The sequence below is a fragment of the Furipterus horrens genome, unplaced genomic scaffold (genome assembly GCF_987537825.1).
Source record: "Furipterus horrens unplaced genomic scaffold, mFurHor1.1.pri manual_scaffold_4, whole genome shotgun sequence".
NCBI lineage: Eukaryota > Metazoa > Chordata > Mammalia > Chiroptera > Furipteridae > Furipterus > Furipterus horrens.
The window spans coordinates 104,311,064-104,339,017 of NW_028327174.1; the positions used below are offsets into that span (position 1 = coordinate 104,311,064).

Below are 27,954 nucleotides of genomic sequence, written 5' to 3' on the forward strand. Positions count from 1 at the left end.
ATTTTTAGGTAATTCACTTTTTTCTAGAAATTAATTCATATCAACTCAATGTGGTCTGTTGTGCCTAGTTTCAGCTAGAGTGGTATGGGTTGTACATTTGCCTAATAAACAGTTATTATGGCTCTTCTGTGTGCAAAGACTGTCCTAGTTATCATTTTAGTGAGCTTTAGGGCTTTGAAGGTAGATAGAGTTAGAGATGAGGTTCATTATCTTTAGTAGCAATTAGGTTGTGAAATGGAATAATTTTCTCAGTGAAACTTTTGCTCTTTTTGTTTGATGAGCTCTAGAGTGAAGTCATTTGTAAAGTTGGTGATGAGGGGAGATGTTGAAATTTTGGTAGCTCTGACTCAGTATATCACCAAATATTAGAAAAAACTTTTCTTATTCATCTATAAACATTTGTTTTTTACATTCTACTAGATGCTTTTTTCTTTTTCCTCTACTATTAGATGTGGTGATTGACTTGCAGGACACAGCTATTGGTTACTTTGAAATATAGCAGTGCATTTGTAGATTATTTAATTGTATTCAATATACAACTAATCTGAATAGGTAAATTATCTATTTCAAAGAAACATCATGTTCTTAAAACTTCTATTATAGTGATATTTTATTTCAAGGTACAGTAAAAAATGATAATCTTATTATCATTTTTTATTCTTATTTTTGGCCAGTAAAGTGCTGTTCTTTCTTCAAAAGCTTGTATTTGATTTTTTGATAGCATTTTTTTGCAGAGTTTAATGCTGCTTTCTATAGTTCATATAGTTGTTGATAGGCTATGGTAACCTGAAAACAGATTTATACTATCTGTTGCAGGTATCTTATTTGGTTGAAGTAAATACCTAGAATAACTCTTGGGCCTATTCAGGTCTGTTTAATAGGATTATTTTAGGTAAATTTTCAAATGGATATTTTTGATGATAATAGGAGTATTACAAGATTTTTGTTTGTTGAGGCAAGTGTGTAGTGAATTGTTCTAGATCATGGATGCTTGAAGTGCATCTCAGTGAATATATCCAATAGAGGAGCAGTATAAGTTAGTGATTAAAAACCAGGCTTCTTGAGCTAAAGTCTTCTATTCTATTTATTAGCCATGTGATTTTTGGCAAGTTACTTAGGCTCTAGCTTGGTTCTATCTTGTGTAAATTGGGAATGATAGAATGTACCATACATTTTTAAAATAAGGATTATTAGTCCTTGTGCTCTGAATCTGGCTTTTTGCTCAGTGTTTTAATAGACTTCCAGTTCTGTTAAGGTAACTCTTAGGTATTAACGAATGATAATGCTAGGTGGTAAAGGTTGCAGGGGAAAAAAACCCCAAAGCTTAACTCTACAAACAGTATCTTTGGTAATAGAATATCAAGTATTGGAGACAGATTGGTAATGGTTGACATGAATGGTAGGTGGATGGGTGACTAGATAATGTGAACTGTGTTGCTCTTTGAGCACCTCTCAAATGCTTGTAGTTTAGTTGGTAAGAAGACAGAGCGATGCAAGAAGAGTCAGATCAGCATTTAGTCCTGCTTTCTGATTTTTGTTCAATGAAATCTTGAGAAGTCCTTTAGCTGCTTTGAATCTGTCTTCTCATTTATAGAAATAACATCTGTCCTGCCTCTCAGACATGTTATGATTAAATTAGATAGTTCTGGGAAAGTGAGTTGAAACAATAAAGCACTACATCCAAAAGCAAAATTTTTATTAATAAGATAATGCATATAGAGATCTTAATACAGTGTTAGGTACAATCAGTTTTCAATAAAGAAGAGCTGCTAGTACTGTTTATTATAATCGAGAACATCTACTTATGAGGGGAGACCCAAAGAAACCCAGAGTTTATTTATAAAAAATGGTGTGTTTATTCTTACATGTTTAAACTTCAGTCACCGTCAAAGTACTCTCCATTTATGCAATACACCCATCAAGACTTCTTTCCACTGCTCAAAACAGTTTTTGAACTTGTTGATTTTGATGGCTTTTAGTGCTTCTGCTATTTTTTGTTTCACCTCTTCCACATTGGCAAAATATTTCCTTTTGAGGACTTTCATTGAGGGAAACAAAAAAAGTTGCTCAAGATGACATCAGGTGAATAAGGAGGGTCATGCCGTTTTTGGTAAAAAACTGCTGAACCTTCAGGCAGGGTGTGCAGGTGCACTTGTAAATCACTCATCACGAAATGGGCAAACGTGTTGAAAGTCTTCAAAAAATTCACTGAAGCCAAACACAGCCTCTCACAACAATGTCAGCTGGTACACTGATACAGATGGGTTCCTAGAACATTCACCTAGTCAGGGAATCCTGTACTACAAAGGGCCCACCCTCCAGAAGATAATTCTGGTTTTTTGGGGGGCATCCGCCTTGTATGTGTAGCCTAGACCTGATTACTATTTAGGTTATTAAATAGTTTGTGAATATATTATTAATATCTGCATTGATTTCCCCCCCCTTCTGTTTGTTTCAGACTCCTGGGAGAGTTGGCTCTCAAGGTTCTGATTTAGATTCTTCAGCAACTCCTATTAACACAGTGGATGTCAATAATGAAAGCTCTTCAGAGGTATGAAAAATAATAATGTGGTAATAAAATTCAGTATTCTTTAAGGGGAAATAGCAAATATTTGGAGTAATGATTGGTAATTTAAAGTTTCATAGGAAGAGTTATTTTGTCTTTCTAACAAAGGAATGCAACTTTTGAATCATACTTGTAGACATATACTGGTGCTTAGTTGTGAGAATGAGGAAATGGATATTAAAACTGAAAAATTATATTGCCAATATGGCTTTAATGCTAATGTCATCTCAACTTAATGAAGATTTAAAATGTGTTCATAAAGAATTCTTGGTTAATAAGTATCTATTTATGTGTTTGTACTGTCATGAGCTGCTGAGTTAATGAAAAATTAGGTTATCTTTAAAATTTATACATTATTTACTGCATTTATGACTTTGTAAGAACTTTTATCTTTGATAGATTATTAAAAATTAACAGAGAAAGTAAATAAGTCTAAAAAGGAAATAACTTAAATGTTTGAGAAGCCAGCCTTAGTAATTGCTTTATTATAATTATTTTTAAATAAACAATATCTGTACAATATAGAAAAAAGAGAAAAGAGAAGAACATAAAACCACTCATAATACTGACTCTACGAGATATATACACATTCTGCTCTGATAGTTTTTGTTGCCCCTTTCTGGGTCCAACAGTACCGCCTACCTAATCCCCTTTTCTAGGTTCTTGCCTTTCTCGCTCTTGGTTAATGAGTCTCTCTCATGTGTGTTTTGGGGTATATTTTCTTTCTAACCATTCATCTTTCTGTTTTTTTTTTTTCTCTCTGACCATTTGTCTTTTCATCCATCTTTCTTCATGTATATGTGTATTAACCATAGTATTTTATAATATTGTAAAAGCAAGACAAAAAGTATCAGATGAATTTCATTAAGAACGAGTTTAAGGAAATGTCTTTAAGAAAAATATTCCAAACTGTTTTCATGATATGATGAACTTAAAGTACTTAGATGTAACCCTGGAAAGAAACCTATTAATAATTGTTGATCTCAGACCAAAAAGAAAATCTCCAATGGGTAGTGAATAGTGCCTGGTAATCTTACTACATTTTCTTCTTAGGGTCATTTTCCTACTCTTGAGATAGTTGTTCTCTCTTCTCTATCCTCAGATCTCCCATGTGTCTTGTTCTATTCCCATCTTCCTCAGTCACTTTCCATATCATTGAGAAAATATCACCTTTTATATCATTGAGAAAATAGGAACCTTAGATGAAATGTTCTTGTTTTTTCACCAAACTTATACTTGCACCTGTGTTCTTTCTTACTTTATTACAAGAAAGACAGATTTCTTTTCCTATCAAATTTCAATTCTTTCTCTTTTTCACTGGGTTCCATTCTCTCACATTCTCAGTTTATCTTCTTTCTTTTCTGCCACTTGTTTTTACCTATGTTATGAATTACTCCCATCAGCATATAAATACTACGCTAGAGGTACCACTAATCTGGGACAGCCTTAAATTAAATTGTGTGCTTAAAATTCTTTGGACTACACAATAACATAAATTCTGACTGCTAACCTAATTGAGGGTTATTGGTGATTATGAATTCCCAGGGGAAATTGTTTTTTTCCATGTGTTCAGTGCTAAGGTACAGACTTGTCCAGGTCTCTGTTGATATCTATCTATCATCCATCTCTCTCTCTCTCTCTCCCCCTCTCCCCCCCCCCCCCTTTCATTTTCCCTCAGCTTATCTCTCAGGTTTGTTTCCCTTTTATTCTGAGGTTGGCTTCCCACTTTGAACAAACTCTAGGTTTTAACATTTTTCCCTTTGCAGCCATCTAAATGGAATTTGAAATATCACGGTCTCTAGGACTTTAAAGAAATAGTAAGAAATAAAGCAATGGTTTGGTTTGGTGCTTATTTATATTATTTTTTATACTTTATTATACATAAGGTATAAATGTATATAGTATTATCTTAGTCTTTATGAGCTATTGCAACAAAAGTACCATAAACTTTGTGGCTTAAACAATAGACATTTATTTCTCACAGTTCTGGAGTCTGGGAAGTCCAGGATCAAAACTCCAGCAAATTTTCTGTCTGGTGAGGGCCTGCTTTTTGGTTCATAGATGGCTGTCTCACATGGCAGAAGTGTTGAGAGAGCTTTTGGGTCTCTTATAAGTGCACTAATCCTATTCATGAGTGCTCCACCCTCATGGTCTAATTACCTCCCAAAGGCCCCACCTCCTAACACCATTACATTGTGGGTTAGGATTTCAACATATGAATTTTGGGATACAGAAACATTCAGTTCATAACAAATATATAATATGTACAATTACATAATGGAACAGTGATATTTTATATCATCTAGTTGTTACCAGGATAGTTGTTCAGACTATTTAGTATACTGTATTGCCAGAAGGAAATGTCTTTGTTTCTCTCTATCCCTTTCCAATCTGGCTCCCATCCTTAATACCCACTGACACTACTCACTAATAACCTACTTATATATTGCACACAATGCAATATGCAGACTGTGTATCATAGTAATGTACACTTAAAACTTAACTGATCCGATTAACCAATGTCACCTCAAATTTAATTAAAAAAAAAACCCTACATAATTCCAACTTCAATTTTCATTTTCCTGGTTCTTTGGCTAGAGAGACAGGTTTTTCTTAGGGCTTTTTTTTAAGTGCCCACTGAATTTTCTGGGTTGCCAGCTTCTCTAGTACCTAGCTTGGATTATATGAGGCAAAAAGAAAATCCAGAGAACTCACCACTGAGTCAGTCTTTGGGTCTTGAAATTTTTAGCTGGTCTGCCTATTCTCTTTACTTTGCAGAGTTTTCTGATTCTTGTTTTATATATAATATCTAGGGATTTAGTTTTACTTAGTAGGAGGAATAGGGAAAATGCAATTATTCCATTTTGTCTGGAACTGGAAATCTGCCCATTTAAAAATTGGATTTATTTATCTTTTTACTATCGAATTATGAGCATTCTTTCTCTATTCTGGGAGCAAGTCCATTGTCAGTGTATTAATTGCCTTCTATTCACTCTTTTGAGGGTTATAGGAATGGATGGCTGAACGCATAATTAAACTAACACTCAGATAAAATCAAGAGTAGGTTTTTAGTCACATACTCACAGCCCAAGGAAGGAGGACATTGCATGCCACATGAGGATTGCACTTAGGAACAAAATGAACAGCCAGGGGCTGTGAGAGGCAGGTTTTCGAGTATCAAGAGAATGAGGTGCCCCATGGTCTCTACACAAGGATATGATTGGCTTGTTTGAATAACTCCATGGATGATGGGGAAATGAAACCCACTACTCAGGGATAATAACGAGGCCCTGGGCCTGTTTCCTGTGGAAAAGAGGGTTGTTTGACTAGAGGACTACCTGTAGGAGCAGAGTAGGGAGGGAAGCTTAACAGTTAAGTTGTTTGAAACCTCTCAGTTTCACCACTTGTCAAGGCAGCACATAATACTACTGGGCCTTAATGTTAGGCCTTACACCTCAGTCAGATATATGTGATGTGGATATTTTCTCTCAGTCTGTGGCTTATTTTTAATTTTGTTAATGGTGTTTTCAAGGAGAAGTTTATAATTTGGGGGAAGTCCAATTTGTTAGCCTTCTTTTTTTTTTTTAATGGTTAATGCTTTTTTTTTTTTTTTTTTTTTGGCCTACCCCAAGATTGCAAAGACAGTTTCCTATGCTTTCCTCAGATTAGAAAAAAACTTATTGTAGGGTGTACATGAAAGTCTGTAATTTATTTAAAATTCTTAACTTTTTTTAATTTTAAAAATATATTTTATTGATTTTGCTATTACAGTTGTCCCAATTTTTCACCCTTTGCCCCCCTCTGCCTGGTACCCCTATTCCCTCCAGCAGTGCCCTCCCTTAGTTTATGTCCATGGGTCACTCATGTAAATTCTTTGGCTGTTCTATTTCCTATACTCTTCTTAACATCCTTCTATTTTGTACCTACCTATTTGTATTTATTTTTTGGTTTATTTATTTATTTATTTTTAAGTATATATTTTTAAAGTATATTTTATTGATTATGTTGTTACAGTACCAATTTTTTCCTCTTTGCTCCCCTCCGCCCAGTACCCCCCTTTTCTCCAGCAATCCTACCCCCCTTAGTTCATGTCCATGGGTCATGCATATAAGTACTTTGGCTTCACCTTTTCCTATATTATTCTTAACTTCCCCCTGTCTATTTTGTACCAGCCAATTATGCTTCTTAATACCTGCACCATTTCCCCATTTCTCCCCCCTTCCCCTCCCAGCTATTAGCCCTCAAAATGATCTTCATATCTAGGATTTGGTTTGCTTAGTTTGTCTTTTTTTTTATTTTTTAGATTCAGTTGTTGATATTGTGAGTTTGTTGTCATTTAATGTTCATAGCTTTGAACTTTTTTTCTTAAATAAGTCCCTTTAACATTTAATATAATGAGGGCTTGGTTATGATGAACTCCTTTAGCTTTACCTTGTCTGGGAAGCACTTTCTCTACCCTTGCATTCCAAATGATAGCTATGCTAGATAGAGTAACTTTGGTTGTAGGTCCTTGCTTTTCATTACTTTGACTACTTCTTGCCAGTGCCTTCTTGCCTGCAAAGTTTCTTTTGAGAAAGCTGACAGTCTTATAGGTACCCCTTTGTAGGTAATTCTCCTCTTCTCTCTTGCTGCTTTTAATTTTAATTATGATGTGTCTTGATGTGGTCCTCCCTGGGTCTAGTTTGTTTGGGACTCTCAGTGCTTCCTGGACCCATATGTCCATTTCCTTCCTTTTATTATTTTTTTACATAATTTTTCAATTTCTTGCTCCCCTCTTCACCTTCTGGCAACCCTATGGGTTGGATGTTGGTGTGTTTAAAGCTATCCCAGAGGTTTCTAAGCCTCTCTTCATTTTTTTAAAATGTTCATTTTCTCCTTCTGTACTGGTTGACTGTTTTTATTCCTTATATTCTAATTTGTTGATTTGAACCCTGGTTTCCTTTCCTTCACCACTTGTTTTGTGTGGATTTTCCATCATATCACCCAGGATAGCCTTCATTCTTTCCCTGTCCTGTTTAACTTTTTCTGTCAAGTCTGTGAATATCTTTATCACCAGTGCCTTAAACTGTGCATCTGTTAGGTTTGCTATCTCCTCATCTATTAGGTTTGCTATATGTTCATTGCTTAATTGTGTCACTGGGACCTTGATTTGCCCCCCTCCCCCGGGCCATACTTCTCTGTCTCCTCATCTTGACAGCTTTCTGTGTTTGCCTCTGTGATTTGGGTAGAGCTGTCACACCTGTTAAGTTATAGGGGTAGGACCTTAGGTATTGGTTAGTGCTGGTGACTCCCGTTTCACTGCATTTTGATGCTGTATGTAGGGGAGGGGTCTGAGAGGGAACAGTGCCGGTTGTCGCTGCTTTTCTAGGTACTTCTCCATTTCCTGTCCTAAGTAAGCTGCCTCCTTTTCAAGACTGGTAGCTTCTTCCTCTGCCCCAACCCTCACTGGCTTTCACAGTCAGAAGCAATGAGGCTCTATTTTCCCTGGCTTTGGAACCACAAGCTATGTGGTCTGGCCTGGGACTGGGATCGCTTCTTGGGTTTAAACTGTATGACTGTTTTTCGTCATGGCTGCAGTTGCTGTACTGCTAGGTGCACCCGCCAGCCACCGCTGCCTCTAGCCCTGCAGCCCGCCAAGCACCGCCCCTGTAGCTGCTGCTCCGCTCCTCTATTGTTTTGGCTCCGCCCCTTCTACCTTTCTGGCTGATTGTTTCTTCTTTATTTCTTTATTGAACTTTCTGTAGTTTTGATTTTCTGCTTTTTTTTTTTTTTTTTTAAGTTCCGAAGTGGTTGTAAATTCCTTCTTAGTTGTGAGAATATGCAGCATGTGTGTTTACGTCTCCATCTTGGCCAGAAGTCCTCAGAGTCCCCTGCCTAGCTCTTAACTGCTACTCTGCCTTGCCTCCCACTTTGGAACCTTGTTTGCAATCTTCCTTTCCTTCTTTGCTTTTCTCCTAAGTGACATGAGTGATTCAAGGATTTTCTTTTAGTCTTTAACCTTTCCAGGCTTCATTTTCTTTCTTTTCTACTTGTATGTTAGTGACAGTTGGTTTTAGGGAATACTTAACAATGTCTCAAGCACTGTACTAAGTACTAAGTGTTTTATTATTGTACTACACAATAACTCTCGGAGAATAGTTGTTAGTATCAGCCCTATTTTATAGTTGAGGAAACAGGCAGCAAGTAAATTGATTTTCTTGCGCTGATATAGTCATCATAGGTCGAAACTCAAATCCACATCTATTTTGACACCCACACTCATGGCATTATAATTTTTATAACCTATTATTCTTCACCAATGTCTTCATTTTGTTTACCTTCCCCCTGATACTGTTAATTCCTTTAGTCTCTTGTCTTCTATTCCTGTCTGACAAAACCCCAAACCATAGCTCAGTTTGATAGTTCACATTGTAACATACAGATATTGTTAGGTAAAGGGAATTGGGAAGATTGTTTTAAAATGATATTATTTGTCTCAAAAAAGTAGAATGAAGGGTCACCTACTGGCAGTTATGGGTGTGGGCATGAAAGACATCTCAGACTATGAAAATATGATGAAGACTAAAAATTGCTTTCATTATAAGAAATTGTGTTTAGAATATTGTATCATGTAAAGGTATTTGTTATACCTACTATACATTTCTTTATCTAAAATAAAACCCAACTTGCTAATAATAGCTCTCACATAAGTAAGGATAAAGTATCATAAACAAAAATAATCCAACTAATAAGTACCTAGTTATTATAATTAAAAAAAAAAGAACCAATGGCAATTTACAGCATAAGATAGGGATTACTTTTAAAAGTCTGACTTTGTATTGGTCTTCCACATTTGTGCCATTACTAACCAAAACTTTCCTTTATATATTCTAAAAAGAGATGATACTAATTATTTTCCTGTTGTATCTATTTTCATTGTCTGTATTTTGTTTTATAAATAACTTTTTGTGTAAATCCTTCTAAAAGTTGTTATTTCACAGGGTTTCATCTGTCCGTTATGTATGAAAAGATGTATAACTGCTTTTGATTTGTCGGAGCATTACCAGAAAGTGCACGCTGGAAGTGAAACAAGAGGACAGGAACTTCTTAATGACTCCAGTGTTACTGTGGGTCCTGTATATTTTGTTTTAGCAGCTTGGATATGGGTTGCTCAAAATAGCTTTGTTTTTCCTTGGCTTGGTGTTGCTTAACTTTGTCTGCTACAAGGGAATATGGGATTGCTTTAATTATGCATGCTTTAAAGAATGTTCAGTAAGGAGAAGAGGCTCCTGGGAAGTTGACTTGGTTTTTCTTACTGCTTGCAGCTATCTTTTGGTGAATCTATAAACAAGTATAGAAGTTTAACTTAGTATCTTTGCACACATTTTGTCATGAAATTTGAAATGTAATGTGAGTGATACTTTATTTCAACATTTAAGCTGTTATCTTTATTATATAGCTAATGTTTTAGTAATGAATGAATTAAAATGCTTTAGGTTAAAATGCTTTACTCTAACATAGAAAGAGGACTTTACATGTGAGCTACTACTGCCTTTATTTGGCGAAGTATACAGCATTAGAACCTGGATCTACCACAATCTTTCTTTTGACTCCTCAGACCTGGGGGATACCGCAGAATTACACATACCCAAATGTTTCTCAGTAGTGTGTAAAACTAACTGCATATCTAAGGCTGGGAGTAGGATCCAGTGATGGGAAGTATTGCCCATTTTTAGGCTGGAAAAAGTTTCTCAGATGATCCTGATATATTTCTTTCCTTTGAAAATTACTACAGTGTTCTAAAAAAGAAACATAACTTTCTTTTTTTTTTTTTTTTTTTGCCTCTTTTAAAAATCTTACAAAAGAATGAAAATTTTTATACTAGGGAAGACAAAAATATCAGACTTTCTTTCTGTGAAGCAATTACACATATAAGGAAATGATCTCACCAAATATACACTTATGTAACATATTAATAGAGTGGCTCTTAGTTGCCAGGTATCTTGCTAGGTAAAAGAGACAAAACTGTAAATAAGATATGATATCTACCCCAGGAAGTTTCTATGATGGATCGTATTAGCAAAAAGAGTGCAATGGCTAGTTCATCTTGAGGGGGAACTGGAAAAACTTCACTGGGAAACAAAACGGACATTCTCTGGGGTGATGGGGGAAATGGTGCATATAGGACATCAGTGAAACTAGCTGGAGCAGTGCTGGCAAAGAGAGACCTAACCAATTCTTGGAACTCTGCTTAGCATTTTACCAGTTGTCTTCCTTTCAGAATGTATGGGTTAACTGTTCTTATTTATGGTTCTCGAAATCAACAGGGACAATCTCACCTCCCTGTTGTTTAGATAAGAACTTTTCTTTTAATTCAAAGGACATTTGGTATAACAGGGATACCATAAGTATCAAGTTAAGTTCTTAGCTGTAGGGAATCTGAGAAACGATCACAGATAATTGAAATATAAGAGTAAGGAATTTATAGTTTTTAGTCTTAAGTAAACTGTGTGTGTGTTTTTTGAAGTTGGTGAGAATTTGGAGTGATTAAGGGTAATAAATGTAGCTGGCTATTTTTAGTGTTTTATTGTTTGCTAAGTACTTTTGTGGAAGTTATCTAACAACCTCAATCCTCTTGAAAATAGTTTAGAAAAATAAATAGAGGTGGAGTTGTAACCTTGATCATGTGGTGCCCCAGTGTATGACCCAACAATTAGTGTTGAGAAAAACAGGACTTTATTTACAATATTCCAACCTTGGGGGGCGGGGTCTGGGAGCACTCCTGCTTGGAGCCCTGTTCTTCCATGAGACCCAGCACTTCCCCCGGTCCCCAAAAGGCTATAAGCCAAAACCAAGCCCAGTAGTTTCTCATCTCCTCATCTGTGCTTAAGTTGGCTGTGCAAGTAGCCCTCCAGTCCCTCTGGAAGGTACACTCATGGGTTTTAAAGTTGCCATCCTCTCGCAGCAGCTCTCCCCTTCAGGGTCTGGGATATGTTGTCCTCAGCCTCCATGTAGTAGTCCAGAAAAGCATGTGCTGTGTTATACTGGATCGTAGTGAAGTTCAGGAAAGGCACAAGTCCTCAGAGAGTGTCCTTTCCATGTGTGTCCTGAGTTCCAAGAGTCTAGATAGAGCCTGGGTCTGCAAGAGAGTCCTTGGTGGCTTCAGAGTTAGCTAGAGTGGGTACCATCAAAGCAGCAGCATGCCCGCTTTCTTACTAGCCCAGCTGCATGGCCGAATAGTCACTACTGCTTGTTGCTTCCCACAGGGCTGCTATAACATGGCCCTTTCCCCCTCAGGGCTGCCCCACCTTCTTTTAAATCCTGACCTGGAACTTCCTATGTGACCTCATTTCTGACCCCCTCCCACCATGAGCTACGTTTGTGAGTTTTCCCATATTGTTTACATTCTTTTGGCTGCATTTTCAGTCAGGACAAGAGTTTCTCTCACAAGGGCTTCCAGGAGGGCCTTCACCTCACCTGGCTACGTCAAGAGTCAGGATACATCCTGAGAGTCCTTTTGCCCTGGGGCGGTAGCACAACTATCATGTACCAGCTTGCCCTTTTGTTATGCAAAGTATCTTAACTACAGTATCTTTCACTTGCTCTCCCCTTCCCTCATCCCCCAACCATGGACTGTGGGGGACATTAGGGACCTTTGCTCTGTACCCCATTTCAGAGTCTCTTAATGTCCAGAAATAGTATCACAAAGTCCTTGAGCTAAAACGATCATGCATTCTATTTATGGAACATCATGCGGGCACTCATTCTGAGCTTATTTTACTTTTATTTTAAATGAGTGATGTGGTTTCAGTAAACGTTTCCTTAGTCTAATCTTCCTAGCCATAGCAGGCTAACATTGTTAGAAATAGCCTGCAAATAATTTTCAGAAATGATTTTTGAAAGACAAGACAGGGTGTAGGAAAAACTATAAATATGGTACAAGAATTAGTCTTGCCAGAATTAATAGAACGGATGACACCCAAATCAGTGATTAACAGTTTATGCCTCTGAGACATCAAGCAAAGGTTTAATATCATCTATTTAAGAAGGTAAGCATATGTATTTTAGATTTTTTTTTTATCAGTAATGTCTCAAAATTGAGTCTTATTTAAATGTGCAAGTTCTAATCACATGAAAAATTCACATAGGTGGAATATATTTATCATTAAATATATATTACCGAATTTCTAAAAGTTTTCTAAAATTTAGAAGCTTTAAGAATGTATGGCATACCTTAATGTGATCATTAGCTTTCTGGCATCCTTAGGTTCCTAGAGTCAAAAGTTGGAAGTAGAGACAATATTCAAAGAGCCAAAATTGTGAAGACTAAAGTATCATCGTGATGTGGGTTCTCTGAGGAACACACTAATTTGTCTTCTATGTCCTAGCAGAAGTTGAGACACAAAAGAGACATGACAGGCTGAATATTATAGGGTTCATGTGTTGCTGCACCAAAGGCATGGCAACAAGTATGGTATAACAGTTACTGGGCAGAAGTTATAAGAATGCCAAATTAAGGATAATATACAGCCATTATAAACATGGTTTAAAACCATGTGAGGTGGTTTTGAAGAAAGAGAGCATAACACCAGCTAGATTACACCCAAACTGGGAGCATTCATTCATTCAAAAGACAGTGTTGAGTAGCAAATATCTCTGGCGCCTAATGGTATTATTCTGATGTCCAAAGGCACATCCTCAGTACTACTGTCTTGCTTATTTCAGGACTTCTGTAGGAAATCACTGCATTCATTCACCCATTGTGCCCCTGGCCTTCACTCTGGCTCTGTGATCAGAACACATCGCCATTTCCCAAACACAGCATGACTATCTTTTATACCTCTTCCTGCATCTTTGCTCATGTGCTTCCATTTTCCTGGAATGTCTTTCTTTTACTTCTCACAAGTAAATGTTACTCATTCTGTAGTTACTAATTACATGTCTCATTAACATATGTATATGTATATATGTATGTGTGTATACCTTTTTATTTATTGTAAAGCATTAACTGCTGTCACAGGCAGAGGCAGACATTTCTTCCCCTGCATTCCCGTGGTTTTTCACACACACTTGTGTTATAGCATTGTCTGGTAGTGTATGTCTGTGTCTACATATTAGTATCACTAATACTCATTGAGCCTTCATTGTGTCACATAATGTGCATAAATGATAATTGAGGATATTCTATTTGCATCACATCCAACAAAGAAACACAATTTTTATTTATTTATTTTTAGTTTTTACTAAAAATAGTAAATAGTAAATAGCATTCAGAGTACTTATTGCTAACCTTAGTCTTTCCCTTAGAAGGTTTGATAATCTGTAAAGTAGTAAATCTTGTCTCTTTTTCACCAAATTCTGCACTGTTAGCTTCCTTCATATTTCATTTAATAAATATACAATGTAGAACTTATGGTCAGGATGGCAGCATAGGCAGACATGGCTTGCCTTTTTGCACAACCACATCAAAATTACAACTAAAATATAGAACACTCATCACTCAGAACCGTCAGAAATTGAGTTGAATGGAAGTCTGACAACTATGGAATTAAAGAAACCACATCCATTGATACTGGTAGGAGGGGTGCAGACACAAAACAGACTAGTCCCTCACCCATGTGTGGTGGGCAAAAATTCTGGAGGGATATCTGGGGAGTGAGGAGTCCCAGTCACACACCAGGAGCCCCAGCCCAGGGTTCCAGTGTCAGGAAGAGAAGTCCCCGCAACATTTGACTGCAATAACCAGTTGGGATTGAGTTGGTGGAAGAAACTGCTAGAACCTGAAGCAGTTCGTTTTAAAGAATCCACACATGAACTCACCTGCTCAGGCTCATTCCCTCTGAGCTCCAGCACCAGGTGCTTAAAAGGCACCAGCGGTATACAGGGAGTAATTGAAGTGTCTGGCATCAAGGCGAGCAGAGGCCATCATCCCTTTTATAAACCCTCCCCCAACAGAGCTGGCAAACTGGTGCCATATCTGAGACTCCATCAACCTGGCTAACACTGTTTGACACTGCCCCACCCAACTCATGGGCCCACCCAGGATGCTTTTCCATATGATGGCTGGTCTTGACTTAAGCTTCACAACTTCCTAAATCCTATTAAATGAGCATCAGCTGGCCTCAGTAAGACTCAGGCCCAACACTAGCAGCAGCCAGCCTAGACTCACAGCTTTACTTCACCTGGGAATCTGCAAGGCCAGCACAAGTAGCAGCCATCTCAGATTGCTTTTATAGCTCAGGCAGGGTGGCCCCAGGCAAGTCACAGGTGGGGGCTGACCTTGACCCACACCACCCAGGAAATTCCAGGACCACCACATCCAGTGGGTAGCTACACACCATGTCAGAGTACCACCACCCTGCCCCTGCACAGCTGATCCACTATGGAAGGCTGAGGTTGGTGGTCAGTGGTCACAGCCAGTCCGTGCAGCTGACTGGCCTCGGTAAATCCCTCCCATTGACCTGCCAACAGCAATCAAGGCTCAAATACAAGAGGAGGGTGTACACAGCCCACATGAAGCGCACACCTTGAGTACCCAGCTTGGGAGATAGGGGAAGCTGCACCACTGGACTCTACAGGACACCTACTACCTTAGGCCTCACTACCAGGACACGGAGTCACAGCAGCTCTACTTAATACACAGAAACAAATTTAGGGAGGCTGCCAAAATGAGGAGACAAAGAAGCATGGCCTAAATTAAAGAACAAAACTGTAGAAAAAGAGCTAAGTGAAATGGAGATAAGTGATCAGATGCAGAGTTGAAAACACTAGTTATAAGGATGCTCAAGGAACTTAGTGAGGACCTCAACAGTATAAAAAAGATCCAGTCAAAAAAGAGGAATACACTAATTGAAATAAAGAACAATTTACAGAGAAACAACTAGAGTAGATGAAGTTGAGAATGAAATCAATTATTTGGGACATAAGGAAGCAAAAAGCAGCCAATCAGATCAACAAGAAGAAAAAACAAAACAAAACAAACAAACAAAAAACAATAGTATAAACAGCCTCTGGGACAGTTTCAAGAGGTCCCAACATTTCCATCATAGGGGTGCCAGAAGGAGAAAAGAAAGAGTAAGAAATTGGAAATCTATTTGAAAAAATAATGAAAGAAAACTTTCCTAATTTGGTGAAGAAAATAGACATACAAGTCTGGGAAAAAGAGTCTCACACAAAATGGATGCAAAGAGGCTCACTCTAAAGGTTAAAGATAAAGAGAGAATCTTAAAACCAGCAAGAGAAAAGCAGATAATTATCAACAAAGGAATTTGCATAAGACTGTCAGCTGATTTCTCAAAAGAAACTGCGGGCTACAAGGAACTGGCAAGAAATATTCAAAGTGATGAAAAGCAGGGACCTACAGCCAAGATTGCTCTACTCAGCAAAGCTATCCTTTAGAATCAAAAGGCAGATAATGAGCTTCCCAGACAAGAAATAACTAAAGGAGTTCATCATCACCAAACCATTACTGTATGAAATGTTGAAGTGACTCATTTAATAAAAATATGATTAAAACTAATAACAATAAAGTGGCAATAAATACAAGTCTATCAGCAATTGAATCTACAAAACAAACTAAGCAAATAAGAACAGAGACAGAATCATGGATACCGAGAGTGTTTTGATGGTTGCCATATGGGAGGGGGTAGGAGGGAATGGATGAAGAGGTGAGGGGATTAAGAAGTACAAATAGTAGTGCAGAATAGCCATGGGGTTATAAAGTACAGCATTGGAAGTAGAGTAGCCAAAGAACTTGTATGCATGACCCATGGACATGAACAATGGTGAGAGGATTGCCTGAGGAGTTAGGGGTGGTCAATGGAGGGGGGGCGGCAAGGGGGAAAAATCAGGATAAAATTAAAATAATATACAATGTAGAAAATATATAGTCTGTTGGAAATTCTACATTAGGCATTAGGGAAACAGATGAAAGCTCCGATGGTTGTGTATTAAGTGAATGTAGCCATGAGGATAGTGCTGGAGGAAGAAGCAGTATATGTAAGGCACAGAAATGTGAAGTAACATGGTGTGTTCAGGGAAAAAGGTACTTTAGTATTATTGAAGCATATTGGATATAGAGTAAGAGGTGTCAAGAGGTCATTGGGAGAATAGTCATGCAGGATTCTGTATAACATAACCCTTTAATAATTCTGAGATTATTTATAAATTTATTCTGTGGGACTATATGTCAATTTTAGGTTTTTGCAGTGTTTGTCTTAGGTTAGCAAGAAGATTTACTTCTCAACCATTATAGATATTCTGGTAATTATGAGTTATATGTCATATTACCCTTTTCCTCATTTAGTTATCAGAATGCTTTATGTTCTTAATTGTTTCATTCCTATGAAATAGATTGGAGCAGAGATTATTTTACTAATGTGGATGTCTAGAGAGAGGGAGGATATAATAGCATATCTTCTCAACTAGTCTTCTAGATTAGAACTGATTTCTCAGATTAGAAGTGTATACTCTAGCCATTAATTTATTCAACTTAAAAGATGGTTGTAAGGAATTTCTTTATATTTTGTAAACTCCAACCAGAATAGAGAGTGATGTACTTGTGTACAAAACCGGAATTTGGGATTAATACTATATACTGGGGAACACAATCTTCAGCGAGTTAGATCTGACACTTGTTTTTGACTAACTATTGGCATCTGAATTCAAAAATGACCCCAGTTTTTCTCTATCATGTCAACTTTTTAAGGTACAGGATACCCTCCCTTTGCCCCCCAAATCACACAAAATGTACATACAAAGGAAAATAAAGAAAAAATTACCTGAATATACTGTTTATTTAGAGTTATTTTATTCATATAAAGGCTACATATTATTACTCTAAGTCAAATTGTGTACAAGTAGTAAAGTTCTGCTACCAACCATACATATTAAGGTATTTTATATTTTCAAACGACAGGCTAGGAAATGCCAAAATGAGATACTTGAAACAGTCTCCCTCAGTTGGCAAAACTTTAACAAATTGCTTCATGAGACCCAGTTTTATGTGCAGAGGTGGGAATATAATGTTCTTTCTGTCAATAGGTGGCTCATGTAGAATGTTTGGATCACCAGGTTTGAGGTTGGATCTTGGAGGCCAATTTGACTCCACCTAGTGCTTCTCACGAGCTCTGCTGTCCCACACACACAGAAAACAGAGATACGTGGTGTATCCGCATTGCTGATCAAGAAGGAAGCAGTCCATTTTAAGGTCAACACAGATGACCCAATTGTGCTTGTGATATTGCAACGAATCAATGACTCTCTTTATGTCTTCATATTCTTCATGAAAACAAACCGAATGTCCATTTGGGACTACACTAATAAATTGCCATTGTGGAGGAGGACACACTTCAAGCTCTGCTTTGAACTGTCGATGAATAGTCACCATTTAGTTGTGTTATAGATTGGAATTCCCAATTCCTCCATTAAACCATGTATCATATGTTATGGCAATACACAAAGCCACTGTCACTTCGAAAGTACTGCAGAAATGCACTTTCTCTTGACTGAAAGTAGGATGCCTTCACTCCTTTTTCAAGCAAGTTTTTCTCATGCAGTCTTGATGCTAGGAGTTCTGAAGCCTTTTTGGATAGTCTCAAATCTCGTGCCAAATCATTCAACTCATTCTCATCAAATCCCTTATGAACTGATCATCTTCAATTTCAAAATCTTCATCATTGCTGTCATTTAGTTCTTCACCATACTCCTGTTTTTCAAAAGAGGGTAGTTCAATTAAAACTGGCACTGGGATTTCAGCTGAATGAGGCACTGGGCATACAGCTGATGGTAGATTAGGATACTCTCTTTTACATTTATTTTTCTTGTTATATCCTGACGTTTTCACTATACAAAAGTAACAGTCACTCGAATGACCTCTGGGCTCTCGCCAAGCCATAGAAATTTATCACATGTTCCCTTCGTCTACATTCGTAAACTCTCAACACACTGCTTGCACACCTTGTGAGGGGCCCAAGACTTATCTTGATCACCAAGTTTTACTTTAAAATATGCAAAATAGGCTTGCCTGACAAATGTGCTGATGTTTGTCCTTTGACTGGGAATGTTGAAACTGCCACAGATATAACAAACAAATCAGGGTTGTTTAGGCACTTATTATGAGAAATAGAAGAGGCAGACGTGATCTGAAGGAAAGGAAATAAACACGTAGGTAAATAAAAAAAAAAATTCTGCTAACTCCTTGTATATAGACAAAAACTCGGACTACACTTTGGAATATGATTCACTATATCGAGCGGCACACAACCTCTCACCACTCTGTCTCATGTGTAACTGAACAGACTAGACAAGTATGAACCTGTCGCTGGTCTCCCAAGGTCATCCCCCACCTCTTCCCACTTGAGGGGGGTTTGCTCTCAGCCAACAGGAGAGCACTAGTGCTTCCCACGATCTAGGCTCAATCCAGCCTTGAGTGGTCGCTTTAAGATAAGCTGTACAGAAAAATCTTGACGTGATAGAATAAAACTAACTGCATTTTTTAAAGCATGCCTATTTAAGTCTAAAACAGCTGAAAAATTGAACTCAACAGCAATTATGTCAAAAATTGTTCCCCTGTGTTATAATTTACTTATTGGTACCATCGTGTGAATAAGACACTTGACTATATTTTATAATATACAAATAATCATTTTGCAGTATTAAACACTATTTTGAAATATTTTTTCTGCCATTTTCTACAGGGTTTCATATGTCCTCAGTGTATGAAATCTCTTGGATCTGCTGATGAACTTTTCATACACTATGAGGCAGTTCATGATGCTGGTAATGATTCAGGTCATGGAGGGGAGGCTAATCTTGCTCTGAAACGGTAGGTATAGTACACTAGTTTTGAAGTGTAATGTTATGAATGTATATAATATCATTGTTTAATCACGAATAATTAGTTTGTTAAAATAGTCCTTTTTTCCCATTATTGAAGTCTATCCTAATTTAGCATGGTCTTTCTCTTTTACTGTTATAACCTCTCTGTCCTTGCACAGCTATTATCTTTATTAGCATCTACAACATGGTCCAGAAGTTATGTTTTTAATGAAGATTGTGAGTTATCAAAAGAAGGTTAAATTATATGTATCATGTTCTGTTTAATAAAGAATGATATGCTTGGTTTAGAAGATTTTATAATAACTTTTTAAATAATAAATTTAACCAAGGATTAAAATTTAAGAATTATTATTATTATTAATATTATTATTATTATATGGTTTTGACTTTTTATTTTATTTTATTTTTTAATTAATTTATGGGCGGGGGCCTGATCTGTAACAATTCCCTCCTCTCAGATTTAAGACCCTTTATAATCTCATAAAGGACAATGGGCGAAGGTCTCATGCTCCTCCAACTGCTTCAAGCTGGATAGGGTCGTCGTCTTACCTACCTTTGGGTCCAGATATTCCTAATAAATGTGGGAGTGCGGAGGGGAGGGTTGCCTTCCCACATGGGGAAGGATCTTGCAGACTCCAGGTCAGTTGGCTGTCCCCGGGCAATGGTATGCTCAGTTTAACAAGTTGGCATCCTTGTTGTATTCTGAGGGCAACAGATTTGGCAGCAGGGTTAAAGGGCATCATTAAAACCATTACCACTGGATGACAAAAGGCAGGTATTAATTTTTCAATGTCCCACATTAGGAAAAACAAAAAAGCTTCTTTGGAGTAAGATGTGCCAGGCATGTCACACCTGTCCAAAACCCTTTTGCCCACTATACTTAGTTTGGGCTGAGGGAAATATTTTAGGTTTCCCCCCTCAGACCTCTGGGCCCTTTCTGTCTAAGCCTTTAGGGTAGAAAAGAGAAACCAGTTTTAAAGTGAAGCCCACAGAGCACCACATATTTCACCAACCCAGCCACTTAGTTCAGCCAAACCATTGAGTCTCAGAAGGCAGCGCTGCAGACAGGATTAAGTGAGGCCTATACGTACAGACAATCACTCAGGTAATGAGATCATAGGCTTATGCCCTATGAAAAAGAGCACACATGTTAATTTATGCAGCATAGCCCACAAACCAGTCTCTAGAACTGTGAGACTGTCTTATTGGAAAGACATCCAGTTGCAAGGCATTTGACATTCTTCTTGACTGTAAATTAAGCATCTTTGATGATGTCATAGACCTAGTTTAACTTTAAAATGAAAACAAACTTTAAATGAAAATAAACTTTAAAGACAGTTAGCTGCAGTAGTTTATAGTCTACCACTGAGCATTGTGATTTTCCTTGAATCACGATATTTCTCCTTAAGATTGCCCTCCTTGTCAATAAAGGGACTGTATTAAGTCCAGTTTTATTTTATCCTGTTTGTTTGCATAAACACAATAACAGCAACAAATGATTGCATATGATTTTTAAGTCTGCTTTGCTGGAACTTACACAAGGAACATTTAGGGTAACCTTCAGTCTGCCCTTCAGGGCACAGAAGCTGAGCTACACCTGCCATTCAGCCTTGCTTGTAAACACCTGTCATTTCCAAGTCCTTTAGGTTTTCCATTGTGCCTTAAGGTCCTTTCTAGCCATCTTTCAGGAAAACAACCTTCATTCCTGCCCTGGAAAGATTGCCATGGACCGCACAACAACCAAGATAACAGGCCTTTTATCTCGTGGGCTTTTATTACCTTCAAAAGTCAATCCCAGTTCCTCAGGGCTTTTGGTAACAACCAAAGCCCAAGCATGTCTCCTTTAGGCATGACATTCCAGTCAAAGTCTTGGTTAACAAAACCTCTATTAACAACTGGTATTATTGGTTTTATGTAAAGAAACTTATGTCACTATTTACTTCATCAGAATGCCAAATTCTGGAGGGATCAGATAGGGAGAAAAATATACAGTGTGAAGGGAAATCTTTGTCTTTCTAATATTCACTAAAATTGCATTTCCATACTTTACATTTTCTTTTGTTCACTTTCCTACATGTGAAGTTTTTTTGGGGGTGAGGTGATTTGCTGGCTCATTTATTTATTTATTTATTTTCATTTTTTTTCCACTAAAAATTTTTGTTTGTTTGTGTTTCTATTACAGTTGTCCCACTTTTTTCCCCACCCCCCAAACCCTGCCCACTACTTCTCCCACAGTCAATCCCCACCCAGTTGTCCATGTCCGTGGGTCGTTTATACATGTTCTTTGACTAGAACCTTCCCCTTCTTACCCCCTTCACTCCCTCCCTGCTTCCCCCCTTATTACTGTAAGTCTGCTCCTTGTTTACATGCCTCTGGTTCAGTTTTGCTTGTTTGTTTGTGTTGTTCATTAGTTTCCTGTATTAGATGATATCATATGGTATTTGTCTTTCATTGCCTGGCTTATTTTGCTAAGCATAATACTCTCTAATTCCATCCATGTTGTCGCAAATGGTAGGAGTTCCTTCTTTCTTTCTGCTACATAGTACTCCATTGCTTAGATGTACCACAGCTTTTTGATCCACTCATCTACAGATGGGCACGTAGGTTTCCAGCACTTGACTATTGTAAATAGTGCTGCTATGAACATAGGAGTGCATAAGGTCTTTTGTTATTATTAATAGGTACTTATTCATTGTCATTTTTCCCCTTTGTATTTTGTTCCTCTCTGTCTCTCTCTGTTTCTTCATCTTCTTAAAGCAGACCCTTTAGCATCTCTTGCAATGCTGATTTGGTGGAGATGTATTCTTTTAGCCTTCTTTTGTCTGGGAAACTCTTATTTCACCTTCCATTTTGAACAAGAGCCTTGCTGGGTAGAGTAGTCTTGGTTGTAGACCTTTGTATTTCATTGCTTGGAATATTTTTTGCCATTCCCTTCTGGCTTGTAGTGTTTTTGTTGAGAAATCAGCTGATAGCCTTATCGGAGGTCCATTATATATTATTAGCTGTTTCTCTCTTGCTGCTTTTAGGATTCACTCTTTGTCTTCCATGTTGCCATTTTAATTATGATGTGTCTTGGAGTGGGCCTGTTTGGGTTCATCTTCATTGGGACCCTCTATGCTTCCTGGACTTGTGTGACTTTTTCTCTCATCAAGTTAGGGAAGTTTTCTGTCATTAATTTCTGAAACAGGTTTTCTATCCCTTCCTTCTCTTCTTCTCCTTCTGGTATTTCTATGATATGGATATTATTACGTTTCACGTTGTCCTACAGTTGTCTTAAATCCTCTTCATTCATTTTCAGTCTTTTTTCATTTTGTTGCACTGTCTGGGAATTTTTTCTACGTTGTCCTCCAGCTAGTTCATCCAATTTTCTGCTTCCTCTAGCCTGCTTTTAATTCCTTCTACTGTGTTTTTCAGTTTAGAAATTGTATTCTTCATTTCCTCCTGGCTTTTATTGATAGCTTCTATGTCCTTTTTCATGCTGGTATAATTCTCAGTAAGTTCTTTATAGTTTCCCTGGAGTTCTTTGTAGTTTTCTTTGAGCTCACCGAGCTCATTGGACTTCCCTATGATCTATGTTTTGAATTCTATGTCTGATACTTTGCTTTCCTCTGTTTCATTTAGCACTCTTTCTGGGAATTCCTCCTTTCCTTTTGATGGGGGGTTGTTTTCCCATCTCCCCATTTTTGTGACTCTTCTTATTTGTTGCTGCTTCTTAGATTGATCTGCACTTCCTGGATCTGCCCCTGGTGGTGTCAGATTGTGTCCCAGTCTGGGCCTAGGCAGCCTGTTGGAGACTTCTGGGGATCTGCTGCCTTTGTCTGACTCCTTTAGTTGTTAATCTATTCAATCTGTGATCAGCTGTCAGGCACTGAAGGTGGGGCAGATTCATTCCTGCAGGTGGGGCTCTTGCTTCCCCTCAGGCTGACGCCACTTGGAGGGTAATGGTTTGCTTGCAGTAGTGGAATGAGTGAGCACTGGGACCCGGTTGGCTGCTCCCTCAGTTCTCTCCTCAAAGCCACCACCCCAAATTCTTCCCAAACATCTCTAGTCCTCTCTGCCCTCCTCTGCTTAAGGCCAGGGTAAGTGGGCGCCAAAATATTTTTGTATGTGATCTGTTTGAGAGCTCTTTGTCTCCAACTGTTTCTTTCAGGCCAGCAAAAAACCCTGTGGCTTTTTGCTTTTCACAGCTGAATACTATTTTACTTTCCACTCTGTTGCTGTAGGCTGGGAAGCCCAGCTGGGGGTTTGGAACCTTCCGCTCTCAGGAGGAACCCCCCGCATGCTAAGCTGTTTCTCAGTCCCTTCAGCTGCCACCCTTGGGAGCCCAGCCAGCCCTTTCATGTCTCCGCAATTCCTACCAGTCACGCTGTGATGAAGTGGCCTTCTCTGTCTCTCTGTGGTTATAAGACTTCTCTCCAGCTTGTGTTCAGTTGGTTATTCCAGATGATTTCTGTACAATTAAGCTGTAATTCCAGATTGGTCCTGGGAGGTTAGTGTAAATTCCGCTTACTCTTCCACCATCTTGGATCCTCCAAGAATTATTTTAAAAAATTTATTTTACAGTCACGAATATAACGTTAAACACACAGACACATTCTGCTTCTTGGCAATTTTGCCTGACCATTTTAAAAATTAAATTAAACTAAAATATAATTACTTAAACTAACATTCAGCAATATAACTTTGATTTTCTTTTACTATTGGTGAGAACTCTTGTCTTATACCCCCACTAAGGAAGAAAACTTGATTTTATTCTACTTGTAAAAGTTGTTTTTTCGTGCTCTTCTCAAAAAAAAAAAAAAAAAAAAAGGATGCCTCTTGCTTAACCTGCTGTAATACAAAGAACACCACATAAAGGAAAAACGTTACGATCATGTACCTGTTGTTGATAGATAATATAGAACTATAAAATATGACTTTTATTAAAATATCTGGGAAAACCAGTTCTTTTCAGAAGTATGAATCTTCCCTTTTACCTGAATGTTAATGCTCTTTAGTACTTTTATGTCTGAGTTAATTTTGAGTACAATTTTTGTCATTTGTTGGGAAATAGATATAAAATATGTACTTAAAGCACATTATAAATGTTTTTATATTTCAGCTCTCAATTAGTGCCCAGTATATAAACTTTCAACACAAAATTATCCAGTCTTTCCTTTAAAAAATTTTTTCTTATTTATATATATAGGGGGTGGTGGAAGGGAGGTATAAAGAGATGGAGAGAAACGTTGATGTGTGACTGGTTTCTCACCTGGGGACCTGTCCTGCAAACCCAGGCATGTGTCCTGACCAGGAAGCAAACTGACGACCTTTCAGTTCACAGGATGATGCCCAATCCACTGAGCTACATCAGTCAGGGATATTTTTGTTTCTTAACTGTCATTTAATGTTTAGCAAATCAAGGCCTGGAATCTGTCCTACCGTTCTTCTGTAACTGCTCCTTCAAAGGCTAAGAGTCATATGGATTATTTTCAATTCTTATTGTGTATGAGGAAGAAATTTTCCTTTACATTCCTAGGTTTTTTTTGGCTGGTCTAATAATTAAATTGACTTGAGACATATTAATAAGAGAAAATAACCAAATTTAATTGCATATGTACTTATGGGAACCCTACATGCATGAGAGGATTAGACACCCCACATACATGAGAGGTTCAAAGACGGAAATGTATAATGAGTATGCATGACATTCTGAGCTACGAAATGAGATTAGGTGCTTTAAGGTTTCAGAAGGGAGCAAGGTCATTCTTAGGATAAGAAGAGCAGATGTTGAGTAATTAGCAGTTTGCCCTGCCCTAAGTCATACAAAGTTATTTCTGGCAATAACTCTTATGGGTACAGCCTCAATTTAAATTCTTTAAGGGAAAAGTAAAGTTTCTTGAGCCTGCAGGATCTCCATTGCCTTCAGCTCAAAATAATCCCCATGCCCAAGTGGCACATCTTGGGGAAGCCTGTTCTGAACCCCTTTGGTATCTTACTTCTGTTTTAGTTCTCTATTACCTTGTAACAATTAACCTAAAATTCAGTGGTTTAAAACTATAACAGTTCATTACTTATGATTATTTTGGTTGACTGGGTGGTTCTTATGGTTTAAGTTATGTAGACTGGGGTGCTGGGAAGGCCAAGAGCTCCAAAATGGCTTTAAATTCATGCTGGGAGTTGATGTTGGATGCTGGCGGGAAGCTCAGCTGGGGCTATATGTCAGGGACCTTAGTTCTACTCATGGGCTCCTTCATGTTGCTGCTTGGACCTAACAAACCAGCAGTTGTGTTCTGAGAAAGAGCACTTCAAGAGGAAAGGAGAAGCTGCTCATTTTCTTAAGGCCTGGGTACAGAAGTGTCAGAACCTCACTTATGCCACATTCTGCGGGTCAAAGTAGCCACAAGGCTACTCTGGAATCTGAGGGCCAGCTCAGTTTCTAGAGGCCAAGAAGTAAACTCTGTCAGTGGAGAAGTGGCTTCTGCAAATATGAAGGAAAGGACTTGATGGCAGCCATCTTTGTAGACTGTCTACCACAATCTCTGCAAAATTTGGCTTTGCTGACTCTCTTCCTTCTATTCTTCTGAGATAATATACATGTGTGATTATTCTTTCTTGATCTGTTTTGTGTGCTCATCTTGCTCTATATCCACATCCATGACTTCCTCCTAAACTACCTCTCCAACCTAGAATTAGTTCCCAGGATGTCTAGTAGATATCTTCTCATAGATGTTCCAAAGAAATGTCTCACTATTGACATTTTGTAAACAGGGCTTGTTATATTTGCTTTAAACCTACTCATTATCTACTTCTTCTGGTGAATGGCAACATTATGTTTCTACCCAATTACTGAAGCCAGAAAATTAAATTTGCTTATTTTTACATACCTGCCTCTGCTTCCGTATCTGATTTGTCAAAAAGTCTAGTTAATTCTCTCTCCCTTAGGGGTACTAGATTTATTGGGGTGATCACTTTATGAAGTATATAAATGTGCAATTACAATATAGGAAACCTGAAACTAATATAATATTGTACGTCAACTGTAATTGAAAAATTGAAAAACTCTATCTCCTGAACAGCTCTCATAACCTCTTCCATATTTAGTGCTACAACTTATTTTAGGCTTCATCATCTCTAACTCAAAAATATATTTTTTCAGTATTTACAGTTGGCTCTCTGCCTTCAGTCTTGTTACCTCTCCAATGAACTCTATATTGCTTCCAAGGTAATAATCTTAAGGTGCAAACTTGATTGCTGTTGCTCTAAGTAGTAATCTTCACTAGTTTATCTCTTACTGTATCTGTTCTCATTTTTCTACACCTCTCCAGTTTCTGACAATCCTGTCCCTCGCTAACACAATGGATAACATGTGACTGGGCACCGTATGTTTTTTGGATTAAAAACCCACATGATTTGGGTGGGTCATGAAACCTTGCTTTAAAGCAAGAAACGCTTTACATGTGAATTTTTTCAACATATTTGAAACCTGATGTATGTTTTTTTGGGGACCAGATTTTTAAAATGTATGTACAGATAGTATATACAGAGTGTAAAATTCAAATGACTCAAAAAGTTATATGGTAAAAATTGACTCCTTGCCACTCCTTTCTGTAGCCTTACTGTTTATCAGTTTCTTGCATATACTTTCAGAGACAGTCTATGTATCTATATGCATATGCTTATATTTGTGTACATATAAAAATATTCAAATTTCTGTAATTGCATAAAAGAGCAGTTCTACAATCAATGTTCAGCACCTTTTATTTCTCTGAGTATCTTACGAATTGTTTCACATCAATGCAGATAAAGCTATTTCAGTCTTTTTAATGACGGCATGGAATTTTTATCATTCTCTTATTGATGACCATTTAGGGTATTTCCAGTATTTTGCAATTATAAATGATGGGATATATATCCTTGTTGATGTATTCTTTGTACATGTACGAATATATCTGTAAGGTAAATTTCTAGAAGTGGAATTGTTGGACAGTTTCCCTTTGAAATTTTTAATAGATGTTGCCAATTTTCTTTTGTAAATATCCTAAGCTGTTTTATGTTATACATTTTAGAAGATTTTCTATTGTAGGCAAATTACTTTCACAAATTTGTTGAAGTGGCACTTTAGAAAAGATTAATTGGAGTAACTGAGGCTACCAAGTTAGAAGTTGAATTGGAATTATCTTCCTTGTAATTTCATTACATTTTATATGAGCCATTTAAGCATATTGTTATTATTTTCTTTCTTCATTTTAGTTTATACATAGAGTTGGGAGATTACTAAATAGTAGAGAAAACTTAAAACACACCCATACTTTTCCATATACATATGAAGACTAAGTGTCCTACATTGCCATGTGATTTCTACAAATCAGATTAGTTGATAGGGCCATATGGGAAAGAGGGAGGTGTGGTAACACATACACATACACACACACTCCAGAAATGAAGGCTAATGAAAATTTTAAGAGTCAACAAAAGCAGGAATCTGTTATTGAACTTTACTTTTGTATTCAGACTTTATCTCAAAGTTTATCTTCATGACAAAGCCCTTCTAGGTAGAAGTTACCACTGTCTTCATGTCTGTTTTTATT

At 37.5% G+C, this 27,954-nt stretch overlaps 1 protein-coding gene across 2 annotated transcripts in view; it reads left to right on the plus strand.

The window, feature by feature from the left end:
• The window catches only part of EEA1 (early endosome antigen 1), a 141,652-nt gene that overhangs the window by 32,423 nt on the left and 81,275 nt on the right, over positions 1–27,954 (plus strand). The window contains exons 2-4 of one of the 2 annotated variants that reach the window (XM_090273892.1): positions 2,459–2,551; positions 9,547–9,672; positions 19,243–19,370. In XM_090273892.1, coding sequence (XP_090130018.1) covers positions 2,459–2,551; positions 9,547–9,672; positions 19,243–19,370 — 347 coding nt within the window. The remainder of the gene's footprint in view (positions 1–2,458; positions 2,552–9,546; positions 9,673–19,242; positions 19,371–27,954) is intronic. The other variant, XM_090273893.1, reaches the window with a different exon arrangement.